Consider the following 13,401-nt stretch of genomic DNA (forward strand, 5'->3'; position numbering starts at 1 on the left):
AAATAATGTATTTAGAATAATTTTTAATATTATCTATAAATATACAAATAAATGCATATTATACTGTCTAAATTAATCAATCAAAGTTTATTTGTACAGCCCTTAATCAAGTGCTTTCAAGTTCTTCACAAACCAAAACAACATCCCCAGATCTTTTAAGTTTTGCTTTTTCTTAGATACCCTTACAAAGCTGACATTGAAAGTCACATTTTTTAAATTTCTTGGTCGTTTTGGTGAAAAGATTAAAAGAATAACAAATGGTATAACACTTTATAATTCAGAGGCATTGTTACTGTTGTTATTATTAATAATAATAATAATAATAATAATAATAATAATAAGTAATTTGCCCAGCATTGGCGGCAAGTGATTGGCGAGTAAATTTTGATGGGTGATTTGTAGTAAAAGAGCCAACCACTAATGAGGAACTGTTTTAAGAGATTTAGGCAAAAGATCAAAACCAGTCTAGCAGCTGAACATGACACCTCTGTCTAAACTTCCCCGGCGGACAATGGGAGACATCATTCAATAAAAACCACAACAAGAGGAAACTGAACAAGAGAAGCAAAAATGTCTGCCAGTGAGTTTCACTTGTATTCTAAAGGACACTCACTTGTCCTTCCAGTAGAAGTGACTCCACTGTCCACACAGGTCCTCAATGCCAGCGATCGTGTGCTCCATCAGCTGACAGCACAGAGAGCACAGGCGGTTAAACACATAACAACAACAGGACAAATAAAAGTGTATATTGTACCCTGCAATGGACCTCCACATTGATGGTCTCCAGATTGCGGTTGGTTCTGCGCACGTTGATAAACTCGATCAAAGGCCGGATGCTGATGCCCTGCAAGACCACATTTAACAAATCAGAACATAGAGTGTCACTTGAAGTGACATTAAGTACCAGAGGTGTGGACTCGAGTCACATGACTTGGACTCGAGTCATGAATTTGATGACTTTAGACTCGACTTGACAAAATGTAAAGAGACTTGCAACTCGACTTAGACTTTAACATCAATGACTTGTGACTTCACTTGGACTTGAGCCTTTTGACTTGACATGACTTGCTACTTTCCCCAAAACCCAAAGCTTAAAAAGTTATTTGGGAGCGCTCCGTATCTTTCATTTTCTTCGTCTGTGTCTATCAGCGTGTTGTTCCTGTCAGCTGGTGTGCTCTCAGTACAACCGCCAATCAAATTAGATCTACGTTGTTTTCATCACACAGCATTCATCCAATCAAATTGCAGGAGAACCAATGAACAAGAGTTGTCAAACAACGCGCCAGTGAGAAACAATTTTGCCAAAGTTGGTTTCGTTCGGGTATAAAAACTACGACTTGGTCAACAAAAAACGGACTGCCGTATGCAAATCACGCAGTTCGAATATTACAGACGGAGACGCAACAACTTCCAACTTCGTTCGACATTTGAAGTTGCACAAAGAAGGGTAAGTTTTGAATGTAAGATAACGTTTATTGGCTAAGTAACGTGACTTTTATTTGCTGTGTAGTTAAATCAGTGAGGCTGCAAACTCACTGCTAACGTTATAAGCATAGACATCTTATAAGTAGACGCAGCATGGAGCGCTACTGCCTACTGGCGCAGACGAGACGCGGGGCCGCCATCTTGGAGTGGTGATCCGCTCCACTCAGTGCAATTCATTTGGCAGGAGCAATGAACTGTCAGCGCATTGAATTCATCTTACCTCACTGAATAGCACTGATTTTCACGCGCTTTTTTGTCATACGTGTAGCTATGATAACGGACACATGTTTTGGCGTGTTTTATTATTCATAGTTTGCTTAACAGTAATATAATATTCTTATACGCTATAAGTGACCAGACGTCCGAGATCAAAACTGGGAATATAATCCCAGAGAAGGGGGAAAAAAACGGTCAGCTATTTTTAAATTGAAGAAACAGTATAATTAGGTTATATATACATGCGTATATCCTACATAAACAATGTATGAATACATTAGATATCTATATATCTTATAGACTGTATCTCTGTTGCTGCAGCAGCAGAGAGTTTATTCTGTCTTGACACTTTGTATTGATATTTTGTATTACATTCTTCCCTTGAATGATCATGTTTACAGTGATTGTTTTATATGTATTTTTTATGTATGTCGCTTTGGATAAATGTGTTTGCCAAATACTTCAACATAAACATATATAAACACCTGAAAGTCTTTATATCAGCTAAAACCACCAATCTGTTTCAGTGGATTCAGAATAAAACCAAATACTGTCTTACCCAACAATGTTAGTATTTGAATATTGTTACTTGAAGACTTATTTATGGTTACAATTATATTGTTAAGAAAGTATTGTCTTATACTTTGCCTAAAATGAGAATGCATCATAATCAGTGGCGGCTAGTGAATTTTGTTTTAGGTGGGGCTGAAAGTTTGTAAACCACACCCCTGTAGGGGCGTCATCCTCCCCCAGAAGATTTATTTGTGATTTTCACATACAAATATTGAAGATCTTTGCTCCTTCTCAACAATGTGGTAATATTATTTTCATAAAATACAACCACTTCAAGATGGCGGCCAAATTGCTCACGTCACAAAAACCAATGCTGCGTCTACTAGGGCCCTGACATCTAAAAAGTACAACTCTGTTCATTGTTTTGTTCATGTATTTATGTTTTTCATGTGTACGCACACATAAACACACATACAGTATGAGATGAGATCAATGAGATAAGGTAAGAACAGGATAGAAACTGCTGTGGAACTAGTTACAATGCAATATGCTATGGAAATACAATGTTAACACCTTTGTGCAAATAAGTACAGTTGCACTTGTTTTTTCAAATGTGTTTATTCTGTAAAGGAATGAGTTAAATATTTAAAATGACTGCGGTAGAAAATGGATGGATGGATGGATGGTTAATAGTGCTATTGGGAATAAGCGGTAGAAAATGGATGGATGGATGGTTAATAGTGCTATTATGAAGTGCAATGTCAGCACTATTTTTTTTCCTGCAATTTCAAATGCACTTGTTTTAATAGATAAATACAGCGTTTTAAAAGCATACACAATCTGTGTAAATATATTAGTCTGTGGTTAAAAGGACTTGAAAGGACTCGAAACTCAAAATGCAGGACTTTGGACTTGACTTGGGACTTGCCTGTCTTGACTCGGGACTTGACTCGAGACTTGAGGGCAAAGACTTGAGACTTACTTGTGACTTACAAAGCAATGACTTGGTCCCACCTCTGTTAAGTACACCTGCACCATCCATTGCGATCCAATAAGAACATTTTGGCTTTACAAAAATAATAATGCTCAGTTTATTTTGACACTGTAGAAAGACATACAAAATAGATTATTGATACTGGTATTTTGAATATTGTGAATACAAGAAAATACAATGAATAAAGAAGAATCTAACATTAGAATATTTGAATTAAATGAAATGTAATTTAATTTACATCTAATTTAATTTGAATTTAAATTCAATTTAATGTGAATTGTTTTATTTAAATGGCATTTTAATTGACATAGGAAGAAAATACATATATTGATTAGAATTGGAAAGTCTAAATTGTAATGGAGAGGTGACAATGAAAGCTTTGTTAGCTACTTCTGTTTTTTTCCCCAAAAAATATTTTTATATCATGCATGTTTTTACTTATTCTTCTTGTGATTCTTTAGATGATCAAAAAAATAACATTTTGGTGTAGTTTAGTTTTGTAATAATAACAACAACGTAAAATACAAATAATACACTTTTGTTGTCCAAGTTTAATCGATTATTTTGGTTATGGAGTTACTGTAATAATTCTGAAATACATAATGTATTTAGAAAAACAATTAATATTATTATCTATAAATATACAAATAAATGCATATTATACTGTTTAAATTAATCATTCAAAGTTTATTTGTAATCACAAGTGCCTTCAAGGGCTTCACAAACCATTCAATTTGTATTATTTTTATTTAAGTGAAATTTTATTTAAATTTAAATGACATTTTATTTAGAGTCTAAATTGTAATGGACGGGTGACAATGAAAGATTGTTAAATACTTAAATCCAAAATAATTATGTTTAAATTAGAAATTGTTTTACTTATTAATTTTTCTCATTTTCTTGTGATTCTTTACATCATCAAAATAATAAACTCTCAAGTAGGACAGTGACCAACAAAGAAATGCTTACAGTTTTTGTTTTTTTTCACACATTGTAACGTGCATTACCACTATCTACTGGACTGGAGTGGAATAGCACCTTGACAGCTGGTTATGGAGTGCCACTCTTGTTGAATGATATGTTAATTGTTGAGTAGTTAAAAGCCGTTTAGAATAAGTTAGTTAGCTTAGTTAAGATGTTATTAGAAACTTCTAGTATAGAGTGAATGCTAAATGAGTACTAAAACGGAGCATTATTGTGTTTTTAAACATGAAATTTAACTGAAAAAAGGTGAAAATCATTGAAAAGCATTTTGGGGCTACCCACCTGCAGAAAGACAGTGAAGATGATGATGACGATGGTGGCAGTGACGAAGAGCTGTTTGCGGCCGATATTATCGGGGAGAGTGAAGGCGAGGGCGAATGAAATAGCACCTCGCAAGCCACCGTAGGCCAGGCCAAACTGATCCTTCAGGTTGAAGGGAATGGTGCGGAAGGGGTTAATGATTTGTGTCAGCACCAGGACACCTGCCAGGGAGGAAGAGGAAGAAGATGGGATGAAGATCCGCAACAAAAAGAGGAACTTATAGGTGGGCGCTTCTTTACCGAGGCCTCTCCACAGGAAGGCAAAGAGCAGCGTGAAGAGGATGTAGCCCCAGTTCCACTCGTGTTCTGTCGTTATGGCGACCACGCCCAGGAAGAAGAAGATGAGGGTTTCTGAGATGGAGCCCAGCATCTTCACTACGTGGCGGATGGTGGTGCACGAGCGCTGCGACACGTTCTCCTCCACGTAGTACTTCAAGGTCAGAGCGCACGTCACGATGCTGCTCCAGAGAAGACGCCGTTAAAACCTGAACCATTCCTTGTTGTTTCGCTGTCGGCGTCTACTCACGCCATGATGGACGAGATGGCAAAGAGCTCGGCCACAAGGTAGGCCAGGTAACTGTACATGAAGATGAAGAGCGGCTCGATCTCCCGCACCTTGGAGGTGAACCTAGTGGTGAAGGCCGCCACGAAGCCGAATAGGACGCCGAAGCCCATCCCGCCCAGGCCCACTATGAAGAAGCGGGCCACACCCAGGAAGACGTCCACCGGCTCCACCACCGGCATCTCCGCCACAAAGTTGAACATGTTGTACAAAACCTGGAAGAAAACAAGGTGGTAATCAAGGGTGGGGATCGCAGATTAACTTGCGATACGATATCATAGTATTACACATTGCGGTGATAACGCAGTAGTGGAAATAATCACCTACACTGGGGAAAAGTTGGCAAATGTGATATGATAACATTGGAATATCAAAATGCGCCAAAACATCTATAATACATACAGATGTAAATGACCCCACACAATGTATGCCTTGTGACATGTTTCCATATTTTGCCAGTAATATCACAATATAGCGATTGTGTGATAATCAATACTTTAAGAAAAAATATGTTCCACACTATATTTTACAATATCTATGTAAATAAAGTAGTGTGCAATACAGGTTAGAATTAGAGAGTGATATGCGAAACAAAATCATATTTTTTCCCGGCAAGAACTACGGGTGCCCCGAAAAAACACTTTTTCACTTCCCATGTGATACCAATATTGGAGCCTTGAGTATTGAACGATACGGCTATTGAGCTGATACGATATCAGCACAAATTATCTATACTTGTAATATTTTGTAGCGTGGAAAGTTAGAAAAGGTTTGATCCAGTCAAATGACTCACACACAGAGAACAATGGTAGGTATAAAAACACTGAGATTCATTATTAACCGGCTGGAATGGACTTGTTGTCTTTCAGTTGAAGTGGAGTGATGATTACTTTTTTTTTGTGACACCTCGTGGTCACAATAATTCAGCAGGTTAAGCTCGAGGCGCAGCAAACGTAATGATGCGAACACATTTGTTACTGGATATTTTCTAATATGGAGACTTTGTATGTGTACTATTCAACTATAATTATTTGATACCCGTTTATACTGACAAATGTGTTTTAGACTGTGATATTGTTCAATTAAGGACACTGAAAGGGGCTGCTTGCCTAGAGGGCACCAACTATCCCATGTATTTTACCCTGTATATCCCACCCTTTATTTAATTAAACATAACACAAGCACACGCATCAGCTTTAGGTGTTGTTAGGTAATAATAGCAATTTAGACAGCTAGTGTTAGCTGTCATTGAATGTATATTCTATCATAACAACCACATGACTGCAAATTGTTTGTTGCTTTTCTTGGACTGCTTTTGTATGTGTGCACGCGCTTCCTGCCCGTACTTGTTGACGAGACAGGATGAGTGACGCCGTAAACACCAGTCATTTTATACAAGCCGGTAAACATTTTTATTACATAAACTTTGTAATTGTGAAAAATATGGACAAATGTGTTCTGTTAAACCGCTAATGGTAAAACAAGCTAGCCGGTGGTGCTCTTGTTATATTTGTTTGCTTTGAAAAATGTTCACTGTGATAAAGTTGCAAATAGCACCTTTATTAGGTATGTCTAGCTTGTGTGCTATTGTGTGCTTAGCTGTTGTGTATCTGCTAGCTCATTGTAGCCGAGTAGGCTATAGCCTACCATGTTTACCTTTTGTAAATGACTTGATTAAAATACAAGGAAAGACCAACTTTTGGTCCAGCTTTTAGACGCCAAACAATATAATCCATTACTTGTTTGTCGCTTATATCAGACTGGTACCTGATATCGGATCGGGACACCACAAGCAACAACAATAGTATCACAATACAGCGATTGTGTGATAATCAGTACATTTGAAGAACATCTCTGTTGATACGTCACAGTTTTTTGAAAAAAACAACACACATGAATTTACCTCAACAAACATGATTTCAAAAGCTCTAATTTAATCAATTAAAAAATGTTAAATTTTTAACTTGACAATCAGCTGTCCAATAAAGCATGTGACCCACTTTGGGTCCCGACCCTTAGCTTGGCGCAACAGGAAGCCTTGCAGCAAAGAAAACCAGTTCATATTTACAATAAGACAATGAAAAGTAATACACTGTTGTAAAATACAAACGTGATTTTCAATACAACGCTTGTTTTGGATCTCATTACGTAGTGCAGGTGTACCTAATAAAGTGCCCACTGAGTGGCTTCTTAGCCGCTGTACAAACGTTTGTCTTGAGCAGTTGGACTACTGTGTAGTAAACACGGTTTGTGGCCAGGCCAAAGCAAGTTAAATGTAGGGGGGAGTGTTTGACTACAGTAATACAAGGAGGGGTGGAGGTGGTTGCGAGTGTGTGGAGGGGGGGGGTCGTCTTTTAAGTGCCAGCAGTCCAGTTTGGGATGTTGACGATGCACGCATGCTAACCCTTCCTATCACATTTGCAAGACGGACCTCAGACAAACTGGTTTGGCGACATCCGAGCAAATAAACTCCCAACTGAACTTTATATGTGCCGGAGAAACCATGACACTTGTGGGATGATTGAATTGTTCCTGCTGGTCTTGTTTGAAATGTTGTGAAACTAGAGCTACCCTTAAAAGGAGAAAGAACACAATAGTGCTTTTTGCTTTTATGTCATTGGCAATAAAAAAGGGGAGAGGGAGCAACCTGGAGTGTAAATGGAGGGTGGAGTTGGTCTAGATTAGAATAATGTTTCACAACTGCAGGATCCACCATCACTATTTAATGATACACAGTGACACTAATTGGTCATCACTATACACAGAAGGAAATATTCATAAGTCAAGGATGTATTTCTTAATGATGCTGTTGATTATAGTTTACACCTAATAAAAACAGTTTTAAATATATTTTTGGGGGGGGGGGGGTTGTATTTATTATTTTTAATATTAGTAGCAGTAGTAGTATCATTAGTTATTTATCTATGTATTTATTATCTATTTGTTATTATTACTTATTATATTTTAAACATTGACAAAAGGTTCAATGTTGTAAGTTACTGTTTTTTTTATAGTTTAGTTGGTTTAGCATGCTAACATGCACTGTATGCTACAAGTCTGCTAGCAAGAGCACAGCTAATGGAGATCCCCACAAATAAACAGATGTCATCTGTGACTTGTTCCACCTCAAAAAGGCTCAGGTAAACAAACAAAGACGGCAGAGATTGAATGGTTTAGTGTGGTTGGCCCCACTGGGGCCGGCTTTGACTGTGGCGGAGCGCGGAGAAGACGGTCCAACTTGACAATATTTAGAGCAGGGGTGTCCAAAGTGCAGCCGGAAGTCATTTGCAGCCCGCAGCTTGAGTTCTGCTGGCCCGCAACATGTTGTTGGAAAAAACAACAATGAGAAAAATGTAGGAAACAAGAGCAAAAAAACCGCAATGAAATTAAAAAAAAAGCTGAAAATTGTAAACAAAATTTTAAAAGTCTAATTATGTCGGGGAAGTTTTAATGTTTTTATTTTTTTATTTTGCTTGTCCTGAATGAACAGTTTACAGTATTCACCTTTTCCTCGAAAAAAAGGTAGAGTCAGAGCTTTTCTTCATGTCACTCACACACACCAGTGGCCTTGAGAGATGCAGCAGTAACACAGACTTACAGGGGTAATAAAAAAAAAAGTGTCTCAAGGTTGTAAGCAAATAAGTTATTGCAAAAGTTATGATGCTAATTTTAAGATAACGCTGATAATCACTTCATAATATATGACTTTTATTAAAAACACAATATTTTATTTTTTCTTCTTTACTTTTGTATTTAAAAAAAAGACCTGTCATCTTATATTCGCGTTAATCTCCTATTTTATGGTGAATTACGCTAAAGTCAACGGATTAATTTAGCCCTTACAATATAGAATCATTCCTTCCCTAACCCTAAATGCAAATTGTAGAGTCTAGTCATTTACAGTTGTATTGAAAGTAAATTTTTCTATAGAATACAGGAAGTAACTGACGTTTTATATGTAAAAAATGTTTGTCTTTTTGGTCACCTCGATACTGAATCATGCACAAACTGTCCTTAAACCAGGAATTATGTTGCTAAATAAAAACATGGATAAACGTGCACCAATATGTCGCTCTAGGCTACATTGTTGTCATGTTCTACCAGGAAAAAGTCAAATACACAACTGTACACATGTTGTCGTTCCTTGTGTGTGATAACCGCATTGCTTCATGCCACCAAAACAAGCACTCGCCCTCAAAAAGGAAGACAACAACTCACCACAGTGACGGCGTCGTTGAAGAGACACTCTCCAAACACCACGATGTAGAGCTGCTCGTTGACCGACACGTCCTCGAACACGCTCAGCACGGCCACGGGGTCCACGGCCGAAATGATGGCGGCGAAAAGAAGGTTCTCCTGGAGGTTGATGTCCTGCACGCCGAACGCCTCGATCTGGCATATGGCGAAGAGCGACATGCCGATGCCGATGCTGTTCCACAGGGTGCCCACCACGGCGAACCACAGCACCGTGCCCATGTTCTCGAAGAAAGGCCGGGTGGGCATGAAGTAGCCCGAGTCCAGCACGATCGGGGGGAGCATGTAGAGGAAGAAGATGTTGCTGGTGAGCACGGCGGGGGGCTCCTCGTTGACGGAGTGCATGATGGCGCCCACGATGAGGCCGATGCTGATCAGGAGGCACGACTCGGGAACCCAAATGGTCATTTTGTTGTACACATGGAAACCTGGACACACACCACACCAATAAACCCATTGCTTGTTAATCCCATCCTCACGTATGGTCATGAGCTTTGGGTTATGACCGAAGGGACAAAATCGCGGCTACAAGCGGCCAAACTAGTTTCCTCCATCGGGAGGAGACCATGGGGAAGACCCTATGTCTGCCCCAAGATTCCCCAGGAAGAGCTGGACAAATTAGCTAAGGCTGCTGCCCCCGCAACCCGACTTCGGATAAACGGAAGACGATGAATGTATGGAGCATGTATTTCAACTGGATAGGAGTATTCTTGAATGTTCTGAACTCCTACTTTCAAGTCAGGCATCACTTTGCCACGCAGGAGGAGTTGTGGAAGAACAATGGTGGTCTAAAAGGCTCAAAAAGCCTCAAGATACAGGCTCTGTGGACCCAGGAAGCAAACATATGGAGTATATTAATGTAAATTGCACAAATTAGGACAATTTTGTAGCTTTATTATTAAAACCTCACTAAATTAGACAAAAATATATAAAATATTCCAACTAAATGTCATAATAGGTCATTTTAATTTCAGAATCAGATTCAGAAATACTTTATTCATCCATGAGGGGAAATTAAAAATTTTCATCGATGGATAGTTGATCTTGACATTTAAGTGTTGAAAGTCAAAAATAATGTACATTGACTTATTTGTAATACTTTTATGAGTGGGGGACGTTAGGATACTCGAGACCTTTAGTAAGACTTTGTTTTAACCATTCATTTTCTACCGTTTGTCCCTTTCAAGGTCACGGAGGGTGCTGGAGCCTATCTCAGCTGCATTCGGGCAGAAGGCGGGGTACACCCTGGACAAGTCGCTACCTCATCACAGGGCCAACACAGATAGACAGACAACATTCACACTCACATTCACACACTAGGGCCAATTTAGTGTTGCCAATCAACCTATCCCCAGGTGCATGTCTTTGGAGGTGGGAGGAAGCCGGAGTACCCGGAAGGAACCCACGCAGTCACGGGGAGAACATGCAAACTCCACACAGAAAGATCCCGAACCCGGGATTGAACTCAGGACCTTTGTATTGTGAGGCACATGTAACCCCTGTTTCACCGTGCTGCCCCTGTGCCCTGTGCTGTTTTAACTGTCATTGTTCAAAAAATATTGATTAATCAAAAGCAACATTTTTATGAATTATTTACCGATTTAAGGTTCCAATTACTTCACACCACAAATTACATTTTGAAAAATGTTTTGGGGAAAATATAGCACACTGTGTTTTTGCTGTAACAAACATGTTTTTTTTTTGAGAAAAAAAGTGCATAAAACAAAATAAATAAAGACGTTATGGCAACAGATTGATCTGAAGTTGATCTATAGATATTTAGGTTTTGAAAGTAAAACAAATAATAAATGACTTATTTTTAACACTTTAGGGTCTCCGGGACCTTTAACATTCACCAAAATTGAGGGAAGTCCTAAAAGTTAAAATATATATTTAAACCATTAGGGGCCCCTTTGCATTCTTTCATTTTTCAGTGTGCGGCCCTCAGTGGAAAAAGCTTGGACACCCCTGTTTTAGTGGTACATTGATTTGATGCTGGGCTTAAATACGTTTAATTTGGTTGTACTTTTGACACACCTGCTCAGTGGCCCTGAGATCGGTAGGTCGTGAGTTCAAACCCCGGCCGAGTCATACCAAAGACTATAAAAATGGGACCCGTTACCTCCCTGCTTGGCACTCAGCATCAAAGATTGGAATTCGGGGTTAAATCACCAAAATGATACCTGGGCGTGGCCACCACTGTTGCTCACTGCTCCCCTCACCTCCCAGGGGGATGAACAAGCGGATGGGTCAAATGCAGAGGACACATTTCACCACACCTAGTGTGTGAAGTGAAGTGAATTATATTAATATAGTGCTTTTCTCTAGTGACTCAAAGCACTTTTACATAGTGAAACCTAATATCTAAGTTACATTTAAACCAGTGTGGGTGGCACTGGGAGCAGGTGGGTAAAGTGCCTTGCCAAAGGACACAACGGCAGAAACTAGGATGGCAGGAAGCAGGAATCGAACCTGGAACCCTCAAGTTGCTGGCACGGCCACTCTACCAACCGAGCTATACCGCCCTGTGTGTGACAATCATTGGTAGTTTAACTTTAACTTAACTTAACTTTTACAGTTGGGGACCTTTTTGTCATTTTTAGGCTCTGGGAAATATACAAATGTGGCCCAATTATTAATCCTACAGTGTGTATAGTATACCACTAACATCTTTGGGGGGCATATACTCACAAAAATAAGTATTTTAATGGTGCAATAACTTGCCAAGGGTTTAAAACTTGACTTTAGTACACTTGACGTTTAATGTGTACAACCATTAGCTTTGTGTTGTACATTAGCAACTTTTAATACCCCTTAAACTTCATTTTCTCCCATTTAGAGAGTAATAGCCATTTTTTCTGTATCTTTAAATATGTTTGTAAGTATGAATATTGAAATATAGTAAGAAAATAGACAAGAGCTACAAAAAACAAGCAGCTAGCTTAAATGTCATATACAGCCCAACATGGCCGCCTGAATTGTTTAATTTAATGACAATAAATTAAAAATATTTACTTAATTTCCAAAGTTACTTACCAATTTTTGCAAAAGAGGCCAGCAACACCCACAAAGTGATTTCAAAGGGTATTTGTATTCTAGGATAGTCCATGGTAAAAACGGGTAAATTGTCCTTTTCGGGCTCCGGGTAGGCGTGGGGCCCATCAGGCTCAACCGGGGGCAGCACCGTCACGCCACGGGTGGGTCTCGGTGGGACCTCGCCTCCCCCGGCATGGAGGAGACATAAAACAGTGCACATGACGAGTAAAAAGTCCTTGTGTTTGCTGAAAGTCCAATCCATTTTAAGAAACTAAAATAATATTAAAACAATGGCAAATGTCCAACAAAAACGTGACGTCATCCGCTCTTCTTCATCGTTGCCGCGGGTGAAACATCCAGACAAAGTTGCTGTAAAAGTTACCTGCTGCGAGTCAGAAACACACCTGTGCGCTCGATACCTGAGGCGCGTGCGTGAGTTCCTATACATTCTGGGCGCGGTCACGAGCGAGGTAACCCGCCCCGCCCCCGAGCTGATTGAACGTCACGTGACCTGAGTGAAGGGGGTGGTGATTGGCTGAGAGAAAGACAATTTCGATCAAAGTTTCAATATTTTTTCAAAAATTCGTTTTAGTCTAACAACCTAATAATTTATGTTTTGAACACATTTTTTTAAATTGTTTTTTGTTTCTATTTCTTTTATATTTTTGACATGTTATTTTATGTCATATTTGTATATCCTACATGTTCTTTTATGTACATACATTGATTTGTATGATTTTTAAAATACTAAATAGCATATATTATAAATCATAATTATTATATTTGTATATTTTATTTTCATACTTTATGTATTATCTTAAAAACGGTTTTATAATCATTTTATGTCATTGAGTCTTTGGCGTTTTTGTTGTGTGTGTCCTTTTTATTTATTTAAGTTGTATACATTTTAATGATACTATACACTTTTGGTCTTTTAAGTTATCAAATACATAATGCATATACATGGATATAGAGTATATATTAATACAATATTAATATTTGTATAATTTTTTTTATTTTACCAAATATTTTTAGAA

General features: G+C 38.5%; 1 protein-coding gene across 1 annotated transcript in view; it reads right to left on the reverse strand.

Annotated features, from left to right (window-relative positions):
• slc9a2 (solute carrier family 9 member 2) overlaps positions 1 to 12,784 on the reverse strand; it is a 17,548-nt gene extending 4,764 nt beyond the window's left edge. Inside the window, exons 1-7 of the mRNA XM_061971039.2 lie at positions 12,365 to 12,784; positions 9,293 to 9,756; positions 5,039 to 5,289; positions 4,753 to 4,970; positions 4,475 to 4,674; positions 755 to 844; positions 614 to 684 (exon numbers count right to left, since the gene is read on the reverse strand). Coding sequence (XP_061827023.1) covers positions 614 to 684; positions 755 to 844; positions 4,475 to 4,674; positions 4,753 to 4,970; positions 5,039 to 5,289; positions 9,293 to 9,756; positions 12,365 to 12,626 — 1,556 coding nt within the window. The 5' untranslated portion in view covers positions 12,627 to 12,784. The remainder of the gene's footprint in view (positions 1 to 613; positions 685 to 754; positions 845 to 4,474; positions 4,675 to 4,752; positions 4,971 to 5,038; positions 5,290 to 9,292; positions 9,757 to 12,364) is intronic.
• Positions 12,785 to 13,401: the final 617 nt, after the last annotated feature.

The sequence above is a fragment of the Nerophis lumbriciformis genome, linkage group LG13 (genome assembly GCF_033978685.3).
Source record: "Nerophis lumbriciformis linkage group LG13, RoL_Nlum_v2.1, whole genome shotgun sequence".
Taxonomy (NCBI): Eukaryota; Metazoa; Chordata; class Actinopteri; order Syngnathiformes; family Syngnathidae; genus Nerophis; species Nerophis lumbriciformis.